Source organism: Mustela nigripes, chromosome 18 (genome assembly GCF_022355385.1).
Source record: "Mustela nigripes isolate SB6536 chromosome 18, MUSNIG.SB6536, whole genome shotgun sequence".
In the NCBI taxonomy this organism is placed as follows: domain Eukaryota; kingdom Metazoa; phylum Chordata; class Mammalia; order Carnivora; family Mustelidae; genus Mustela; species Mustela nigripes.
Window position 1 is genome coordinate 22,563,877 of NC_081574.1, and position 22,280 is coordinate 22,586,156.

A 22,280-nucleotide genomic window follows, 5' to 3' on the forward strand; every position below is an offset into this window, starting at 1 on the left:
AGCCAAGAGTTCAATGATTAATTCTAGATATCAGAGAACACAGGCCTCCATTACATAAATTTTGATCAAAGCATGTGCCCTGAAACAAATACCACACACAATAAAATTCTAATCAAACATGGTTTCCTTATATAACTCTACAAGGATGGAGGAACAGGCCTACTTAATCTAGAATAATTTGTTTAAGAAGCCCCATGCACCTGCATGATGATGTTAGAGTAGTTCATCTAGTGGTTTTCTATAATGTCTTATCATCCAGTGAAAGGTTCATTTCATTTCCCTTGATGTGGTGGTCTGAGGTTTACAGGTTCCTGAACACAGGATTTGTGACAATCCTAAAAAAAACTGCAATCCTTTCCAAAGTGCAAGAGTTTTGATATGCTTCGGTTGCCAAGGAATTTATGAACACTCATATTTTCAACTTTTCGTTTTCAGATCAGTCTCCAGTGTTGGAGACAAACTGTTAATTTTAACAGAAAAAGATATGCATAGTGACCTAAATCATTTGTTGATTACTTTGGCTTAAGAATGACTACCTTCCTGTGGACAAATATAAATTTTGACTGTAATAAATTGAAAATTTGCTTAGATGTATTATATTACTATAAATGTGAAATAATATATTTTAATCAAAGCTAAGGATTACTATTAGCATAGAGCAAGACCTAATGACCTGGTAAGATCAGAGCTGATTCTTAATGAGTATTGGCTGTTAAATGCATAGCTTTCTACACAGGGAGCCAAGACTCAGCTCAAGAGTAGTCTCTACCCACCCCACCCCCCCAAAAGAATAGTTTCAACCCAAATAATCTGATGGTTGCGAGAGGGGCCGGGAGGTGGAAGAGACAGGTTTCCAGTTATGGAATAAACAAGTCATGGGGATGGGAGGTACAGCATAGGGAATACAGTCAATGGTATCATAATAGCATTGTATGTGACAGATGGTAGCTACACTTGCGATCAGCACAACATAATGTACAGACGTGTCCAATCACTTTGTTATACGCTGAAACTAATGTAACATAGTGTGTCGACTATACTTCAACTCAACAAAATAGAAAAGGAACAATTAAAAAAAAAAACCAATAATCTCAGTTCTGGGTAGTCAGTTGTTCCCATCCATACTGAGATGCTTATTTAACTTCAAGTCTTTGGAACAGCAAACATAATTAATTGGAAAGAGTAAGAATAATTCCATAGTAACATCTTTATATAGGTTGATTGAAACCAATTAACAACCCCAAGAAGGGAAGGAAGTTTGTTAACCCCTATTGACTGAAGGATGGGTAAATTAATTCGCTGTTGGTGGCTAAAGGTGCATCTTTAATTCCGGTCTTCTTTTGGGTTTAGTCTTAATGTCCTCTTCACACTGTTTCCTTCTTGTGTCAAACACTGGTCTTCAAGAATGTCCAAACTCTCTAATGGGTATGGTAATCATGAAGTACCCGCTATTAGTGTGCTGCAGCCAGCTTGGACTAGCTCAATAGAGCTGATTATTAAATTTTCAGGAATTTAGTGAGCTAAACATTATTAGATTGGAGACACTATTAAAAATTAAAATATATGAACTTATAATTGGATACATTACATTAAAATCAAAGGTAATGAGTGCTAAGAACTTATCACCTCCCAACTGTTTTCCTATATGGATTATATCTTTCTGTGTTTAATTGATATTCTATATGATGCTGTGCTGCTGCGTCTTTGTCTTGTAGGCATCAGCCATGGCCCGAGTATTTATACCATGGAAATCTACAAATGCCACAAATCATGACTCCCTGCTTCTACACCCAGAATTGTTAATTTTGACCAGCACACCATTGGTACATACCTATGGTGCCTTCTTAAGAGAAGCTATTTTCTGTATTTCCCAGAAATAATAGAACAGAAAAACTGGAAAATGCTCCTCCATGACTCAACGCTTTTCCTTCCTACGCACAGCTGATTGGTCCAACAGTGAGAAACTAACAAAAGTAGAAAATCCACCAAGGCCACACCAAGTCAATGTTTTCTCTTTAAAACCTAAACTAAGATTCATAGATACTGATGGAATTAGTCAGGTCATGTTCACAGCAGTATGTTAGAACAAATGTCCTTGAACTCTTACTATGTAGCTCTCTACAGCCGACTTGCTTATCATACTTCCTAAGACTCAGTACCACTCTTTCCTGGGTTGATATGACTTTATCCTAACAATATCTTTTATTTGAGCTAATGCCATTTATTTCTATTTTTTGGAAGTTAATGTGCCTTAAAAAAAAAAAAAACTGTATTGAATTCTGCTTCTGATTCCAATACAGACACTATGCAGAGGTAGGGTAGAATATTGAAACACAAGTCCTAATTGTGTGACCCAGAGAACATTCTTTAACCTGATAGCCTCTAAGTTTCCTCATCAGAAAAAATTAAAACTGTACATTCTAGTGGTTTTTAAGCCCTAAGATTCTACAGAAATGCTTCAGGCCCAGCTGTGGGAATTTAAAGGGAGGCTTTAAGTGAACAAGGTCCAAACACCTCCTCTGTTCAGCTGGAAACAGTCTACTGTTAATTACTTTGTATTTGGGGCCTTCTTTTTTAAAAAAATTTTTAAAGATTTTATTTATTTATTTGACAAAGAGTGACAGAGAGCACAAGCATGGAGAACAGCAGAGAGAGAGAGAAGGAGAAACAGACTCCCTCTCAGCAGGGAGTCCAAAGCAGGTTTCAATCCCAGGGTCCTGGGATCATGACCTAAGCCTAAGGCAGATGCTAACCAAATGAGCCACCCAGGTGCCCTGGGGGCTTCCCAATCAGATTTCTTTTGAGAGTTTCCATGAAGGACTCTCCACACTACCTCTGAAAATTTAAAAAGTTCACAAATTTTCCAGATTAATTTATCTCTAAATTCTTTTCAGTTTGCTGAATCTTTCAAGGGCAAATAGAAAATATTCACATGTGAATTACAGAAACACTGAAACATTTTCCAGTTTTTCTATCATTTACAGACTTCTCTAATTGGAGAGTTGCAAGGACACCATGGCGGTCCCATAACACAGCTCAGCCCAATCTGATAACCTACTCTTTGCCGACATACTCATCTACCAATGTACTTTTTCCTCTGAATTTTGGACCTGGTCTGAAAATTTTGCTCAGTAGAGTGTTCCGGATAACCAGTACCAAACAACTGACATTGGCAAGGAATGCAGCTGGTTTGCTATCCCTGAAAGTTTCTTCAGGTAAGTACATAAACTTACCTAATGCTACATTTGATTTCTCTAATGATTCCCTCTTGGTGCTATCTTTCCATTTGTTCTGAAGGCTGCTTTTCTGTTTGGTTCTCTGCCCTTTAAGCAATTTCCCATCTAACACTTGACAGTCTGGGGTTAGAGCAAGAGACAAGGGTATATATTGGTTGTACCACCAGACACCAACTGGGTCTGTACACACGGACATTTTTCAGGAGAAATTGTTACAAGTTAAAGAAGATGAAACAGTACATCAATGCTTTAAAAAAGTTCTTTTGGTCTTGTCTTAGTAAATAAGGAAAATATCCACTGAGCATCTTAATGGTTTTCGGGTACTACAAGTCTTTTATTAAGATACTTCTTGGTTAAATATCTTTAAGCCATATAAGATTCCCAAATACATAAGAAAACAATTTCTTGTCACTAAATGAGGGACAAAAACAGCAAGAATTGAACAGTGAGGCACTGTCAGCTAGACCCTAGACATCATATGAAGTCAGAAATTATATAAATCAGATTGGTCAAATGTAATGGTCAAAGTGAGTTTATTACTTCTCTTAAAGTTAAAAACTTTAATGTGTACAGCTGGCAGCTTGGCTGTTGTCACCAGTGAGATATGGAATAACAAAAAGGGAAATGCCAAGTTCAACTCACTAACCTTCAGCCATGGATCGTGCTGGAATTCCTCAGAGAACCAAAAGAACCTGATGAAATCCTAATGCTTTAAGGCTCTAAGTCCAGCGGGATCATGCCAAAATATGATATGTACGAGGATGGCTTCAAATCACAAAATCACAGAATTTGTTCCCAAATCAACCCTTCTCTGTGACCACTCTCTATCTTTGATCTTTCCTTGCCAACCCCTTGCTTTCTCCATCTGGCCTTCCATTAATTGCATTTCCAGATGTGCTGCTTGGTTTATCAGCAGCTCCTTTAGCCTCTGATAAACTATATTTCCTTGTCCCCTGAATTGCCTTCCCATCTTGGCCTCTTCCCCTACAACAATAAAAAATTCCTTTCTTCATTTAATAAACATTTACTGGGGTCCTACTATGTGCCTGCAGTGAGGCTAAATACATACTTTAGCTTAATGGAGCTTAGGCACAGCTTAGTTTTGACTAAGAGAGAAGGGCAGGGAACAACCCATTGTCAGTCTGTCTTTAGGGGTGGAAGATAGTCAAAATAACAAACAGACCCTCAGTGCCTTGGGTAACTTGGTTTTCATAGCCCTGGATGCTGAAGAATTGAGTTCCAGACTCTTAGTGGCTAGCCCTATAAAGACCAAGAAAAAGCTGTGACCTCAGAGAACATCTCTTCCCCCACCACTTTCACTTTCTCCCCTTAATTTGCCAAGTGTACCCTAGGGACAATAGTGCTGAAGATGGGGACAATGTTTGTGACAACTTTCCCAAGAGAGAAGGGGCTTGCTGCAGCCTTTGCTTTTTGGTTGGTAACTTCACTCTGTCAGAATTGAGTGCACTGGCTGGTGGGGGACTTATGTGCCCTGATGTAGGATCTTAGATATAATTGCTTGTGTGTTTTTTTTTAATTATTTATTTGAGAGAGAGAGAGAGTACGAGAGAGAGAGCGAGAAAGAGCGAGCATGAGGTGGGGAAACAGCAGAGGGAGAAGCAGAATCCCCTTCCGGGCAGGGAGTCCAAGGCAGGGCTCAATCCCCAAATCCCAGGATCATGACCTGAGCGGAAAGCAGACTGCTTAGCCAACTGAGACACCTGGTACTCTGCTCCTTTTCTTAACAAGTCAAAATTCTGGTGCTCAGATTGAGTAAAATAAGGTGAGCAGAATATTTAAGTAGGGGTTTTGTTAAATAAGACATTTCTGCCTAAAAAAAAATGACACATAGTACACTTAAATTTCACATTTTTTAAAGTATTTATTTGCAATTTAAAAAGTAGTGAAAGATTGAAATAATTAGGTCATTGTATTGAATTTTCATAGGAAAGAAAGCAACTCTAGGGCATTTGTGGGTTTTGAAAAGAGAAATGATATGTGAAAAATGTTCTTGAGTATTTGTACATGTTTTACTGGTAAGCTTGGAGCATTTTGGTTAATTAGGATCATGGGTTCAGAAGGTGATCACCTATTCAATTTCATTATTTTGTAGGAAATTGTGACCTTCAAAGCAGTATAAGGTTATGCAACTGAGATGTAGCAAAACTAAGAGTCCAAATCTTTTCCTGCCTAGTTTATAGCTCCGTATTGATAAATATGCTTTCTGGAAACAACTTCTTTGACTTGATCTCTGCTGTTATAAACATTTTTTTGAAGATTTTATTTATATATTTGACAGACAGAGATCACAAGTAGGCAGAGAGGGAAGCAGGCTCCCTGCTGAGCAGAGAAACCAACTCGGGACTGGATCCCAGGACACTGGGATCATGACCTGAGCTGAAGGCAGAGGCTTAACCCATTGAGCCACCCAGGCGCCCCTGTTACAAACATTTTAAAATGCTTCAGAGCATTTGTTTTTACTTAGACCATAATGGACATAAGTTAATTTTTTTTTAAGGTATGGACTCTCACTGTGGGATAGGGACACTTTTTGGGTATTATTAATGTGCAGGAGAATTGACATAAAAGTTGAAGGAAATTAATTGGCTTAAATTTATTTTGATCTAATATTATCTTTAATTTCCCCAAATCCCCAATTCCTAATATCATGTTTTCTTATAATTTTTTCCCTTGAGAAGTAAACCTAGAAAAATATATAGGTAACAAAGGAATCTGGTTATTTCTATGTAGCTATAATCATGGAGCATCAAATATAAAAGAGCAATATTCTTTAGGAAATTCTGCATTTAGAGTGAAAGTACTATGGAAATAATTAGGTCATTAGAACAACTTTTGCATACAGAGAGAGTTTTATACAGAGTTCTGTGAGTACTTGACAAACCAGCACCTCTCATAGCAGAACTTGATTTCTAGGCAGAGAAATGACTTGCAGGGGCTATATTAAATTTATTTAAACTAGAAAGAAAATACATATTTGAAGCCAACTCAGGTGGAGTATTTCTGCCATTTTCCTGATCTGAAATTTGATGTTATTGTGTTACCTCCTTAGTTCTCCTTAGAGCTCCTCAGCTTTTAATATACAAGTAATAAAAATTCATCAGTTTGTCCGAGAATTCTGCCATTAGGCCATGTTGGAAATTTATGAGAAAATCCAGAAATTGTGTTCAGTTCAAACAATGCCAGAAGATCTGTGTTCTATATCTAGAGAATAAATGTTTCTTTGGAAATAGAGAAGTTTCCTAAATTCAAAAAAGGCAGAAATGGAAGGAATCGTAGTGACCACACAACGAGCTAGTCTTCCTTACTCCTGTGAGTGAGGAATGGGAATAGCAAGATCTGAGCCAGAAAACCTCATTTTGTTTGCCCTTAGTCTTTATAAGAATTGCCAGAATCAACTGATCTAATTCCCTTGTGACTGTAGCTCAACAGAGACAACTAGATTTTGTTTACACCCCTAGATCCAGAATATTTTAGGGGATCCTGGCACCATTCCAGAATATAGAGACCGAAGCTAGCATTACTCAGTTAACCAAACCTGGGTTCAGGGGTGGGAAGCTGGTAAGAATGTCATATATACTTTCTCATATAAGTGGCACTGACAGGGTGGCAAACAAACAGGTATAGCCATAACAAAAATAAAGATGACACGATCACATATATTTTTTTAATATTTATACCAATAGCATCTCCACAAAAGTAAGGGTATCTTTTAGAACACTTCTGATTTGTTGAATTAAATGACCACAAGTATGGTAATTAAAAAATATATATATACATATATATATATAAATTGTAGCTAAAGAAAAACATTAGCCATCCCCCATTAGAAGTCCAGAAGCAGTCACTGTGTAGTCAAAACAGCCTTTGACTTAATCTGCCATCTTTTTAACTTGGGCCACTCTTTACCTCATTTTATTGTACACCTGAAAATACAATTGCAAATTTTTCGTGAGCTTGGGTCAAGGGCCGTGACTTTCTTAGAGGAGCACTACCCAATGACCCCAAACCCACCCAGCCACGTCCAAGGGCCAGGTTAGCGGACGGACGTCTGGACACGCGCACACGCGAGGGCTCTTTTAGGTTCTGCTGACTTGGCTGTGCCCTGCGGTGTTGGGTTCTCGCGCAGTCAGGTGCTGCCGGGGCGGGCGCAGTTATTTATGACTGCGGGACTGAGACAGGAATGTCGCGCGCGGGAGTACCCGGGATCCGCGCCCTTCCCCAAGATCTCCCACCGGAGACCCCCCCCACCCCGGTCGCCCCAGGTGAAGGCCGCCTACAGGGTACCCCAGGCCGCACGTTTGCAGCCGTCGCCCTCGGACAGCATCGAACCTCCGCACACCGACTTCTCGCGAGGTTTCGTTGCCTCCCCCCCCCCACCCCCTCCGCCTTCCCTCCCGCCCCCTCCTAGCTCTGGTGCGGGCAGCTCCCGCAATGGCTGCACTGCGGAGGCTCCTGTGGCCGCCGCCTCGGCTCCCGCCTCCGCCCTGCCCTCACCATCTCTTTCCTGGGCTGTGGGGGCGGCCTGCGGGGGTAGCCCCGAGCCCGGCCGGCCGGCCCTTCTCCTGCCGGGAGGAGGAAGAGGGGGCTGTGGCTGAGGAGGCTTGGAGGCGGCGGAGGCGCTGGGGGGAGCTGAGCATCGCGGCAGCGGCCGGCGGGGGTCTGGTCGGCCTTGTGTGCTACCAGCTGTATGGGGATCCTAGGGCCGACTCCGCATGGACGCCCACCCCGGGGCGCCTCTCGGAGACCTCAGCCGCAGAGCCGGAGGACCCGCCCCGCGGCCGGGGTCTGCTTCCCATCCCGGTGGCGGCTGCCAAGGAAACGGTAGGTGCGTGAGCGCGTGCGCGCGCGGGGCTGGCCCGCAGGTGACGCCCGAGGGTAGGGCGGCCGGGGTGTTCCACCTAAGCTCCTGGAGGGAAGGTGTGACAGTCGGGCCGGGTGCGCTTGGGACTGTGGGCCACCCGGCCGTGGAGGTTGTCGCTGTGTGAGCTCTGCGGCTGCAGATGGGGACCTCCTGTGAGACCAAGACGTAGGCCAGGCACCCAGCTGTCGGGAAAACACAGGTGATGCTGTCACTGATGCACCAGGACCGCAGAGGTTGCTGCAGTACCATCTTTTTTTTTAAGATTTTATTTATTTATTTGACAGAGACAGAGATCACAAGCAGGCAGAGAGGCAGGCAGAGAGAGAGGAGGAAGCAGGCTCCCCGCTGAGCAGAGAGCCAGATGCGGGACTCGATCCCAAGACTCTGGGATCATGACCTGAGCTGAAGGCAGAGGCCTTAACCCACTGAGCCACCCAGGCGCCCCTGCAGTACCATCTATTAACCAAAACCCCAAGCCAAGTCAAAACAAAACAAAAGACTACGAAGAAGGCAAGGGTGTAACAGGCAGAAAGTGGAAGGCCGGGTATGTGAGAGACAGGAACGCCCAGGCTGGACCAGGCAACAGCAAATGACCCAGGAGGTCCAGGGCAGGAGGATGAGTTTTGACGCAGTGGTCTGAGGTCTAAAAAGTAACGACATTATTGGATAGCACTTTATTAGTCCCAAGAGAGTAAATGCCCAAACCGAGTAACTCCCTTATTATAGGTCAGAAAGAAGGAGATATCCCCAGATTGGAAATGGAAAAAACACAAATCTGTTCAGAAGAGTATACATCGCCTCCCACTCCACCGCCAAATCAGAAACTCTGAAGTGAGGAAAGTAAGTGAGAAGATGGATAGGACAGCACAAATAGGAAACTGAAAGAGGCTAACTCCTCCAGAAGATCTTTCAATGAAATGTTCAAGTATCATTATGCAACTGATAGTGAGAGGTAAAGATGAGGTAGGGCAAGAGTGCGTGGGGCACGATGTTTTTGTCCTATCGTTGTAGTTAAGAAATAGTCGTGTAAATGGCTAGGAGTCATTTAGGGAAGTTTTCTTTGCAAGACGAAAGACTGTGAAGGGCTGAGATGACAAAAATTTAGAAAAGAGGTAGCTATTCTGTTTTTAACTTTAATGAAATGTATTCTTTATTCTTTGGCCAAACACAGGTTGGTGGTCTGAGGTAAGTGCCTCAGTTCTTTTGGTGGAGGCCGTTGATGTGTTTAAATCAGGGAATCCACTGTGCTACAGACATTCTAGCTGCAAATTATAAATACATAGCATAAAGTGCTTTTGTACAATGAATATGTAAAATGCTAGCAGCAAATTCCCTCAACTTTCATCTGCTACTCCTCTTCTCTCCACCCCCCAATACATTAAACTTGTGTCCCCATTGACCAAGATAGAATTTTTCACCAACCATAGTTGATCTGGAAGCAGATTAGGAAGGTAGAGAGCATTAAAACAGTATTTTCTTCTGTTTTAAAATTAATTTTACTTTTTTTTTTTTTAAGATTTATTTTATTTGAGAGTGCACATACAACACATGCATGGGGTGGGGAGAGGGAGAGACAGACTACCTGCTGAGCAGGGAGCCCGCCTCGGGGCTCATTCCCAGGACCCTGAGAACATGACTTGAGCCAAAGGCAGAGGCTCAGCCGACTGAGCCACCCAGGTGCCCCGAAAGCTTATTTTGCTTTTAAAATTGAGAGATAGTATAGTAGTTTTTAAAAGACCACACTTGGGGCGCCCGGATGGCTCAGTGGGTTAAGCATCTGACTTCAGGTCATGATCTCAGGGCCCTGGGATTGAACCCCACATCTGGCTTTGCACTCAGTGGGGAGTTTTGTTTCTCCCTCTCCCTCGGCCCCTCCCCCTGCTTGTGCTCCTTCTCTCTCAAATAAATAAATAAAACCTTTAAAAAAAAAAAAAAAGACCTCACTTAATAGTGTCTTCCTCCATAATTATGAAAATTAAATTAATACATTTTAAATAGAATTGTACCCCTAGCATGTGGTGAGCATTCAATAAATTTGTTGTAATTTTATTCATTTATTTGTTTATTTGTACCTATTATGTTATAATTGCTTAGTGTTTATAAAAATTCCTCTGTAAATGATACCAGAGGCCTCTGTCTGACTCTTCCCAAGTCTCTAATCACACAATTCTGATTATTTGTTTTATAATGAATCTTCCCCCTCTTTGAGAACTTTTTTTCTTTTAAGATTTTATTTATTTGAAAGAGAATGAGAGAGAGATCTCAGAACAAGGGGGAAAGAGTAGGGAGAAACAGACTCCCCATGGAACAGGGAACCTGATGCAGGACTCAGTCCCAGGACCCTGGGATCGTGACCTGACCTAAAGACAGACGATTAACCAACTGAACCACCCAGGCTCCCTGAAAACTTTTATAAATCTTTTTACCCCCTGCTTTTTGAAACTCATAATAAAGAGCTTTATGTGGGCATTTTTTCATCTATTGCGATGGGAACTTGAGGATCCTTTCTATATAGAAATTCATGTTTGAAAGTTCTGTATGTTCTTCTTGTATTATTTCTTTGACAATTTCCATTGCTCCATTTTCTCTTTTCTTTTTCTGGAACCTCTGTTAGTCTGAAGTTATACCTCCTGACAGATCCTAATCTAATTCTAATCTTCTAACTTTTTAATCTTCTTGCTTGTTTGCTTGTTGTTGTTGTTTTTTTAAGATTTTATTTATTTAATTGTCAGAGAGAGAGATCACAAGTAGGCAGAGAGGCAGGCAGAGAGGGAGGAGGAAGCAGCCTTGCCATCGAGTGCAGTGCCTAATTCGGGGCTCGATCCCAGGACTCTGGGATCATGACCTGAGCTGAAGACAGAGGCTTAACCCACTGAGCCACCCAGGCGCCCCTTGTTTGCTTGTTTTTATGGGAGCTATCTTTGACTCTTCTTCCAGCTGTCCTATTGAAATAAAACTTTCAGTCATTCTAATTTTTCTAAGTTTTATTTCAGTCATTCTAATTTTTTAACTCAAAACTATTTTTTTGTTCTTTAGTGTTCCTTTGGTACAGCCTTCTGTTTTGTTTTATGGCTGCTAAATTTCTCTTTTTACTGTAAGGATATTAATCATAGTTTTGTTTTGTTTTTTAATTGTCTTCCACTTTGTGCATTGTGTTGTTTCTTCCAGGTTAATTTTTGTTCCTGTTTGATTTTCTAAGCTCTCACTTCTATTTTGGAAGTTTTCCTCACATATCTGTAGTTGTTGCCTCTCTATATTTGAGAGCTACTCAGAAGCTCTTTGTACATGAGAATGGCTTTTCATTTGGCGATCTGGGCTTCTTAATAGAGTGGCATCCAGATGTCAGTGCTTTTTTTGTTTATGGTTTTGTTTTGTTTTGTTTTGTTTTGTTTAAGAGAGGGAGGGGAGAGCATCAGAGGGAGACAGAGAAAGAGAATCTTAAGCAGGCTCCATGCCCAGTGTGGAGCCCAATGTGGGACTCAGTCTCACAACCGTGAGATTATTACCTAAGCTGAAATCAAGTCAGATGCTTAACCACTTGAACAACCGAGGTGCCCCCAAATGTCAGTGTTTTATAAGTCCTCTTCTCTGGTGTCATTGAGTTTCTCCAAAGAATAGGAGAAGTTGCAGGAGCTGTAATCTAGGTGCAGGTGCACATGCACCTGTATGTGGGAGCCTGTGTGTTGGGGAAGTATCCAGTGATGTTTTTACAACTATTGTTATCTAATGCTCTGTTTTCAGCCCCATCACTTACTCTAACTTCACCACTCCTTGAATTCCTAAGATCTTATCCTTTCTTGGGTCTGCATTTCCAGTCAGCTCACTTCCATCTGGTCTCCTTCTCCTCAGTCTTCCAGTATTGAGAGTATAGGGGCACTCTGCCCCCCGCCCCAGGTCAGTTATCACTCCTTCATCTTCTCCATTTTGTCAAAATTTTGATGAATTCTTTTGATTGTTTTAGTCTCCTTTCCTCTTCTCTTTCTTAGTTCTTATATGTTTCTATCTTTTTTTTTTTTTAAGATTTTATTTATTTATTTGACAGAGAGAGATTACAAGTAGGCAGAGAGAGAGAGAGAGAGAGGGAAGCAGGCTCCCTGCCGAGCAGAGAGCCCGATGCGGGACTCGATCCCAGGACCCTGAGATCATGACCTGAGCCGAAGGCAGTGGCTTAACCCACTGAGCCACCCAGGCGCCCAATATATGTTTCTATCTTTAAAAAAAAAATCCTTTTACTGTGATTTTATTGTGGTTAAGTGAGAAAGAGATTGAAAGAAACTCATGAAGGCAGGCTTCCATTTTTCAGAAATATTTAAACCTGTGTTGCCACTTTACTCGTTATGCTCATTTGATTTTACTGAACTGGTAGAAATTATTCCTTTTGTGGCTTAAAACTATGAGAAACTTGATTTATAAAACTTCTTTTAAGCAGCATGTTATGCTAAACATAAACCTAATAATAAATTAACCTGTAACATGTTACAGAATATAGAATTTAACTGCTAGGTGTGAATAGCCATAACTTACAGATAGACAGTTCTATTACCATAGCCTTGAAGATTTTTGTTTTTAAGACATTGACTCTCACCTTCTCCAGGATGCTTTCCCTTAAAAATGCCCCCTGCATATCCTATACTCCTAGGTGATGACTTTTTGCAATTCTTTGTCTTCTCTGCTTTTTCTAGCACTTTAAGGAGGGGCACTGTGTTGGTCCTGTCTCCTTTATATCTTCATTGCTTGATATGGGGCCTAGCCCTGGTAGACACACAATACATTTTTGTCCAGTGAATAAGCCCAGGGTAAACATTTGCATGGGATATATGCATTGAAAAGGCACAACCACATTCTGTGAGAATTAATAGTTTAATATTTTTTTTCATCTAAATGCTGGTTATTTTTAGCATTAGAATTCAGAAGACTTCGGTCAAGGTCAAAATTCCAGGCTTTAGGAGACCAATCACGTGACACTGTATTTATTTTAATTGTGCAAGTTTGGCTTGCCAAAATTTTTCAGTAAACATGGCCTTGAACTTTATTAATATTATAAAGAGATGAGAGACAAGATTCTGTTGAGAACTCTACAATTTTATCCTTAAAACATTATTTTTATTAGTGGAGAAATTTTGTTCTAGGGTTGCTTTTTTGTTTCAAAAGGTTCAAAATAAAAAAAAATTTAGTTTGCTTAATACACTTTAATACATATTTTACTTATTGTACAGAATACATCATTTTGTGACTTGCACATAGTTTTACTTTCAAGTGGAAAAGAGAACAATATTTGTATTTCTTTGGTATAGTTCTATAATAATTGCCAATAATCGTGCATTTTTAAAATTTCTTTCATTATCTATCTTTTCCACTCCAAGGCAGCACATTTTGAGACAGGAAGTTATGCTTATTCTTCCCCAGAATATTGAAGAATCTGCCAGAGGTGTAAATGGAGAAGATTCCTAAATTTGTATAGAGAGAAACCTCAGAGGTGTAAAACTGAGGATAGGTTAATTCTGTGCAGGATAACATTTTGTATAGGGAGGCTAAACTAGGTGGGTGATCCCCTCTTTTTGTTTTCTGGATCACTTCATGGCAAATCCATCAGGTTCTACTCACATTCTCGAGGTATGATCATGTTATGGATTCATGTACAGTGATTTAAGTATAGATTATTTTTTTCCTAAGTATCACAGAATAAAATTTGGATGAATTTGGAAAAAAATATATTCTTTTTCTGGTTATACCAAGCGAGGAGTTATAAAAGTGCATATACTTTTTGGGTTGCAGTGAAACATTGTTACATTTTATGGATGTCTTTATTCAGATCCACACTGGGAATCAGGAAATGAAACTCTCATGATTTTGAATTTAAATTTAAAAATTCTCATCTGTAATTCTCTTCTAAGACTTGAAAATTGTAAAATAGTGCACAGCAATCGGTTTGAATGACGGTGCATACCAGTTTTTTTTTTCCTTGATCTCTATAATCTCCACATTAAAAAATATAATAAAAACATTGAGTTGTATTTTGAATTGGAATTCAGGTAAATAGTATTTGGGTTTAATGTCACTTCCTAGTTGATTCTCGAATTCCGACATGTAATTCTGTTTATGTAATTTGGAGCTGGACTGTTTATGAATACTGAGTAAAGTAAAATGTAGCTTCCTTATTGAACTGAATATATACTTTATCTTTAGTAATTTTTGAGAAATGGATGCCATTTTCTACGTAAAGATTAAAGAAGATATTTGAGATTATTAAAACAATTATATTAACCCTAAATTTTTGAAGCTTCTTTGAGGGTGGTTTCATTCATCTTCCATATAGCACATAGATTTTGTAGCTCTTAAGATTTTAATAAATTCTTACTTAATAACTGAATGAATGCTAACTCCTGAAATAAGTTACAATATTTTATTATGACAGTTCTTTAAAAAGCTTGCTTTCACAAAATCACCTCATCCATGCAAATTTTCATTTGACTTTAGATATTAGAAAGCTAATGCAAGGTAAAATAATGGGTGTATCACCTCTTTGTGTTATCTGTGAGGATTCATGATTGGACACTGAGTCATAATATTAGTAGTATATTTGAATTCAGTAACTAATTTTAGTTTCATTAGATAGTAGGTGCAGAGTGCATACATTTTTGTTTTCTTCTCTAAGTATATGAGAAGACAACAAATTCATTCTCTTTAGAGTCCTTAGCTTTTAGTATATATTTTTAAAGATTTTATTTATTTATTTGACAGAGATCACAAGTAGGCAGAGAGGCAGGCAGAGAGAGAGAGAGAGAGAAAGAAGCAGGCTGCCTGCAGAGCAGAGAGCCTGATGTGGGGCTTGATCCCAGGACCCTGGGATCATGACCCGAGCTGAAGGCAGAGGCTTTAACCCACTGAGCCACCCACACGCCCCTAGCTTTTAGTATTAAGTACTTTAATGTTTTTACTTTGAGCTAGTTGCTCATGTAAAATTATATATCTAAACTGTTGACTACCAGATTTCCCATACCAGTTTTCAAAAGTCTCTTAGTTACTATCAATACAGCAGTTCCATCACTAACTGGCTCCTTCAATCTCTTTCCCCTCCACTTCTTTCTCTTTTAAATGGTATACATAGTGTGCTAAAGAATATTACCTGTTCCTGTCCTAGAAAAGTATTAGGGAAGGTCATTTATCTTAAAGTACATGATTCTATCAAAATGATTAATATTTTTTTAAAAGATTTTATTTATTTCACAGAGAGAGAGAGATCACAAGTAGGCAGAGAGACAGGCAGAGAGAGAGAGGAGGAAGCAGTCTCCCTGCTGAGCAGAGAGCCCGATGCAGGGCTCGATCCCAGGACCCTGGGATCATGACCCGAGCCGAAGGCAGAGGCTTTAACCCACTGAGCCACCTAGGCGCCCTAAAATGATTAATATTTCTTAAGATTCATGTATTAAGCATTTATTTTCAGTTTCATAGCTATAAAAATCAAGATTTCCATTTCATTTTTCATTTAGAAACAATTTATCCATCTTTCCACTCATCCATTTTTCATTCAAATACTTTACTCAAGGAATGTTTATTGAAGTGTAGTATGTACTAGAGATTTATTTGTGGATGAAATAAAACTCATGTCCTTTTGTAGCTTATGGTCTAGTGAGGATACAGAATAATTGTAATGCAATATGCTAAAGTGGTGTGATGGGAAAAATAGAGTGTACTATGGGATCATACAGGAGGGACGTAAAGCCCAGGCTTGGGACATTAAGCATGGCTTCCTGGGAGAAGTAATGTCTAAATTGAGATATAAAAGATAGGTAGGAATTATTAGGGAAACAAGGAGACGAAGTGGGTGAAGACATGTGTTCCAGGAGGAAATAACATGTATGAGAACAAGCGTAGCATGTTTCCAGAATTGAAAGATCAGTGTGGAGGTATAGCAGAGAATTTGAGGCAAGAGTGATCAGATAGTTGGCTAGAAGGTGATCAGGGGGCAGATAGTACAAGACCTTCTAAGACAAGGAATTTGAACTTTACCTTAAGAGTAGGGAGACATTATAGATTTTTAGTCACGAGGATGATATAATCAAAATTGCATTTTAGGAATATCACTTTGACTGGATAGGGAAAGTAGAGGGAGGGACGCAGTGCTGAAAGGGAGGAGGCCAGGCAAGATGCTGTTACTTCTTAGATGAGAGTGCTAGAGGGTATGATTCTCTATATTCTTTAATTTTAAAAAATCTGTGTCAGATGGTTTTTACCCATAATATTTCTTTAGACAAAAAATGGTTATAACTTTACTAGGAAAATAGCAGTGAAGCCATGAGGAGTTCCCACACTGGAGAGAATTTCAAGAGGTAGGATCAACGAGGATTGGTAGTTGACTAGATTTTAGGGATGAGAGAGATGGGAGAATCTGGGTGATATTCAAGTTTTTGTCTTGGGCGCTAGGTGGATTGTGCAGCAGTTCATTGAGACTAGGTCCTTGGGAGAAAAAAAAAAAGGTTGGGGGGAGTGTGCATGAATGATGTTTTTTTTTAACTACAGTGGATCAGGGTGTCTTCTGGACAGCTGAAGGGAAACTTCCAGTTGGATACATAGGTCAGAAGCTTAGGGGCGAAATCTGTGCTTATAACAATAGATTTGAAAATCGCCAAGCATCGAAAGTCATAAGAATGGATGACATTGTTTAGAATATATAGAACATCGGGGCGCCTGGGTGGCTCAGTGGGTTAATCCGCTCGCTGCCTTCGGCTCAGGTCATGATCTCAGGGTCCTGGGATCGAGTCCCGCATCGGGCTCTCTGCTCAGCGGGGAGCCTGCTTCCTCCTCTCTCTCTCTCTCTCTGCCTGCCTCTCTGCCTATTTGTGATCTCTCTCTGTCAAATAAATAAATAAAAATCTTTAAAAAAAAAAAAAGAATATATAGAACATAAAGAGAAAAGCCCCTAAGGAACGCGTCCTGGTGAGCATCAGTGATGTAAAAAACTGTCAGAAAAACAGAACGCTACAAAAAGCTGAGAAGTAATGTCTAGACTGGTAAAACCATGAGAGTCATGGAAGCCAACAGAAGGTAGTAAGTACTTCAGACAAGTAGTACTATAGTCAGTATCAGTGAGCTTTACCAGAGGAGTTCATCTTAGATGAGCAATAGAAAGTATTCACTGGATTCAGCAATAAGAAGTTCATGGATGATCTTGGTGATATCTTGGAGGTGAAAATCAAATTATAGTTGGAGAAGCTGAAGGTAAAAGTAAGAGGTGATGTGGACAAGATGAGGTAAGTGCTGACAATACTTTTATAAATTTGGCTGTCAAGGAGAGAAGCGAGGGCAATAGCTTAAGGAACATAGATTTGATTTATTTTTTTTTAGATGGTATACCCTTTATACACCCTGGGTGGCTCAGTGGGTTAAAGCCTCTGCCTCTGTCTCCAGGGTCCTGGGATCGAGTCCCGCATCGGGCTCTCTGCTCAGCAGGGAGCCTGCTTCCTCCTCTCTCTGCCTGCCTCTCTGTCTACTTGTGATCTCTCTCTCTCTCTCTCTGTCATTAAATAAATAAAATCTAAAAAAAAAAAAAAGATTTAAATGTTGAAGGTAAGAGGAGAAACACTAAACCAAAGGAAGGAGGGTGTGTTAATTGATTTGTCAAGAACCAGGGTACAGGTGGGAAATGAAAGTTAAAGCACTAGGGAAGAATTTAATCTTAGATAATAGGAACAATGGCATTTCTGGTGTAATAGGAAGAAGGAATGGAAGGACACAGAAATTATTCATTTTTAGTAGCAAGTTGTTGAAGGAGTTTTTGCCTGATGGTTACTATTTTGCTATAAAATAGAAGGTGATGTTTCGCCTGAGAGCAAGATAATAGAAATTTGTAGAGTAAACTTGATAGATTTGGAGAGTGGTGGATTGAAACAGCCATTAAAAAGAACACAAACCACTAGAAAACCATGAAATCTTTTTTAACTTGTTCATGAAATGTAGAAGTTTTTTAATGGATACTTTCACATGGTCACAGCTTTTGCTATTTTAATTCTTGTGTATGTTATTCCACCTTTTAAGATGCACAGACTTTAGTAATATGATCTAATTAGTACGTTTTTTAACCCATGATGTAATATTTAACTTACGTAGGAAGTGGACCAAACTTACAAAACACTAAAGATTTTATTCTTTTATTTAAACTTGATGGGCAAGTTTAAACTGGAGATTATTAATTCTCACTGATCTCCCGTAATTGTTGTCCCAAACACTAAGAATTTGAGTAACTTTACTTTGTTTAGTGTAAACACTCTTATGTTGGAGAAAAATGTGATTAAAAATCAAACAAGTGGGGCACCTGGGTGGCTCAGTGGGTTAAAGCTTCTGCCTTCGGCTCAGGTCATGATCTCAGGGTCCTGGGATCGAGCCCCGCGTCAGGCTCTCTGCTCAGCAGGGAGCCTGCTTCTTCCCTTCTCTCTCTGCCTGCCTCTCTGCCTACTTGTGATCTCTGTCTGTCAAATAAATAAATAAAATCTTAAAAAAAAATCAAACAAGTTTTATTTATGACATTATCTATCTAGCATTAAGGAAAATGTCCAGTCTTTTGTGTACTACACAGATTTTCTAGATATGTTTCTCCTCTACTTTTTTTTTTTTTTAAAAAAAGAGAGGAGAGGCAGAGAGGCAGGCAGAGAGAGGGGGAAGCAGGCTCCCTGCTGAGCAGAGACCCCCCAATTCGGGGCTCGATCCCAGGACCCTGAGATCATGACCTGAGCTGAAGGCAGAGGCTTAACCCACTGAGCCACCCAGGTGCCCTCTCCTCTGCTTTTTAAGTAACACTTTACTCCTTAATGCTTTGACATATTGAGAGATTATATAAGCAAAATATAATGTGGAAATTTAGTGCTGTATCATTTAATTGATTAGCATAGTAAGTGTATGTTCATCGAAGAGTTACTTTTTTTTTTTTAAAGATTTTTATTTATTTTACAGAGAGTAAAAAAAAAGGTTACCTTTTATTCATTTAATACTCCAACTCCAGAATTTAGAATACAGAAAGTGTATATAGAAGAATTTCAAATAATTTGATTTTTTTCTGCTTTTTTTATAAGGATGATGTCTAATTGATATGTAAATATTGACTAGGTGAGATATTTGGATTATCTTTTCTTTGGAAGGGATATAATGGATTATTCAGTTGCTTGGAACAATTCAAAATGGGATTTTCCTAACCAGTTCCACATCAGGTCAGAAAGGCTCCATAGGTTATGTCCAGTTTAAGCTAGCTCCAACCTGTTAAAATTAGTTATATTCAAATAGGATCATCTAAACTTCTTCCGAATGCAGTTGGTCCTTAACAACAGGGGTTTGCACTGTGTAGGTCTGTTTATACACAGATTTTTTTTTCATAAATACAGTACTGTAAATGTATTTTCTCTTCCTTTTGATTTTCCTGAAACATTTTCTTTTCTTCAGCTTATTTTATTGTAAGAATCTAGTATAGAATACACATAACATACAAAATAATTGTTAATCGACTTTCAGGGCTTTCTGTTAACAGGAGGCTATTGGTTGTTAGGTTTTGTGGCAATTAAAAGTTATCCATGGATTTTCAACTGTACAGGGTTTGGTGCCCCTAACTCCCACATTTTTCAAGGGTCAACTTTAATTAACCTTTTGGTCCAGTACTGTGTACATGTATTGTTGCATATGCCTGTCCTGTTCCCTGATTTGCCAGCCCTGGTGATTACTTCATCATCATCTTCAAAGTTAGATAAGAACTTTGATTCAAGTATTTTATAATACAGACTTAATCACATCCTATTTGGGATGTAATTCATACTATGAATCTAAAATCCTAAATTTTATAAGAAGCACAAATACTGGGTTATATTATGAACTAAATATTTAATTATCAAAAATATTTCATATGTATCACCAAATAAGTAAAATCTAGAACTTATCCTGAACTAGGATCTAGAACTTATCCTGAATTATTATAATACTTATTTTAAAAATTTGTAAAACTGGGGACGCCTGGGTGGCTCAGTTGGTTAAGCAGCTGCCTTCGGCTCGGGTCATGATCCCAGGGTCCTGGGATCGAGTCCCACATCGGGCTCCTTGCTCGGCAGGGAGCCTGCTTCTCCCTCTGCCTCTGCCTGCCTCTCTGTCTGCCTGTGCTCGCGCACTCTCTCTCCCTCTGTCTCTGACAAATAAATAAAATCTTTAAAAAAAAATTTTTTTGTAAAACTGCAGGCAAGCAGGCAGACATCAACGTGCCTGCCATTTGCTGGCAAATTATAGGAGGGTAGCTCTTTGTGTCTTAGGTATTTTATCCACATCCCCCGCCCAGCAGAATTCAGAACATGGTGAAAGCCAGGGATTGGCTTGCACATTGATCTTCAGTAGAATGGTGAAAATTGGAAGGATATGGAGGAGTGAACTACAGGGGGATTATCTGAATGTCAGATAAGTAAGAACAGAAGTTAACTCAGGGACCCGAAGGTATATTATTTGATTATAGGCTGATAGAGAAGTTCTAGAAACATGTCTTTTTCATATTTTGGTGATAGGTTTCATTAAGGAAGGTTTCTTAGATTCTACAGAAAAGTGCCATTCTCTCTCTCTCTCTTTTCTTTTTTGAGAAAGTAGTATTCTTGAATATACTATAAACTGCAAGTATCTGCAGCTGTGCTTTCTTAAGTGTAGGATAGCAGAGTGGTTCCCTAGGGAGTGAGTTTAAGTCCTTTGGTACTAGTATTAGGCATCAGGGTTTTGACAGACGGAGGGGTCTGAGGTACCTAACCTAGAATAATCTGTAAAGGCACCGTGGTATCGTACTGAGTAAGTCACAGCACTATACTCTAATCTAAAAGCGACTGTGATCTTCATAAAATAGTTGAGCTTGGGAAAATATAGAGCTTCCACCCTTTCCTTTCCCACACGTCCTCCCTCTACAGTGATCTGCTTACCGATTTCTACTTACGAATGCCCTCTACAACAACTTTTTTTTTCTTTTTTTTTAATTTATTTTTTATTTTCAGCATAACAGTATTCATTATTTTTGCACCACACCCAGTGCTCCATGCAATCCGTGCCCTCTATAATACCCACCACCTGGTTCCCCCAACCTCCCCCTACCCCGCCCCTTCAAAACCCTCAGTTTGTTTTTCAGAGTCCATAGTCTCTCATGGTTCATCTCCCCTTCCAATTTCCCCCAACTCCTTCTCCTCTCCATCTCCCCTTGTCCTCCATGCCATTTGTTATGCTCCACAAATAAGTGAAACCATATGATAATTGACTCTGTCTGCTTGACTTATTTCACTCAGCATAATCTCTTCTAGTCCTGTCCATGCCTCTACAACAACTTTAAACTCAGGGATTAAAGAGATTATAGAAATAAGATTGGCTGAATTAAGTGAAAATAAGGTGGCATAGGAGCAGATGGCTTGGGATCAGGAGAAATGAGTCACTTAGCCTTTACTTACCTGGGCTCTGAATAGCAGAGTCAGCTCCTTTTCAATGGGCCTTTCAGGAAGTCTCAAAAAGCACTTTCATTTACATTTTACTGGCCACAATTTAGTCAAAATAGTCATTTTTACTTAGCTTATATAGCTAACTACAATAAAACCTGATGAATGTAACCTTTATTCTGTGTGCTATTGTACCTAGCTAAAAATCTGTTTCCTTTCTAAGGAAAAACTAGAGAATGAGTAATAGGTATCTATCCATTTTTCTTAGATATGAAGTATATTGTATTAGGAAAATGGCTTTTTTTTCCTTGTGAGTGAAATGAAAATGCTCATAAATAAATTATGGAATGCCCATTTAATAAAATAAATGGTTTAGACTTCTGGTTTTAACAGTATAGCATACTATATAATCTGTCATAAAAATATTTTAAACATCCTTTTAAATACCATACTGTACTTAAGACATTAAGGAAAATTGCCAGGTGCAGAATTAAAGAGGAAACTAGAACAGCGTGAGCTGTGACTTACTTGGGCAAGCAGTGGATTATTATTCCTAAAATTGTAGACACTTGGATTTTAATGCCTGTTTGGGAATGGAAACAAGACCTTGGTAAGATGAAATTGAGACACCCAGAGCCCTCTTCAAAAGAATGGACTAGAAAAAAATCGTTTTCCTAGTGTGATGATAGGGAAACCTGACGGTGTCTGTCTGGACTCCAGGTGGAAAAAAACGTT

At 39.4% G+C, this 22,280-nt stretch overlaps 1 protein-coding gene across 1 annotated transcript in view; it reads left to right on the forward strand.

The window, feature by feature from the left end:
- Positions 1-7,300: 7,300 nt before the first annotated feature.
- Positions 7,301-22,280, forward strand: part of MICU3 (mitochondrial calcium uptake family member 3) — a 101,238-nt gene continuing 86,258 nt past the window's right edge. Inside the window, 2 exon segments of the mRNA XM_059384130.1 lie at positions 7,301-7,771; positions 7,773-8,078. Coding sequence (XP_059240113.1) covers positions 7,415-7,771; positions 7,773-8,078 — 663 coding nt within the window. The 5' untranslated portion in view covers positions 7,301-7,414.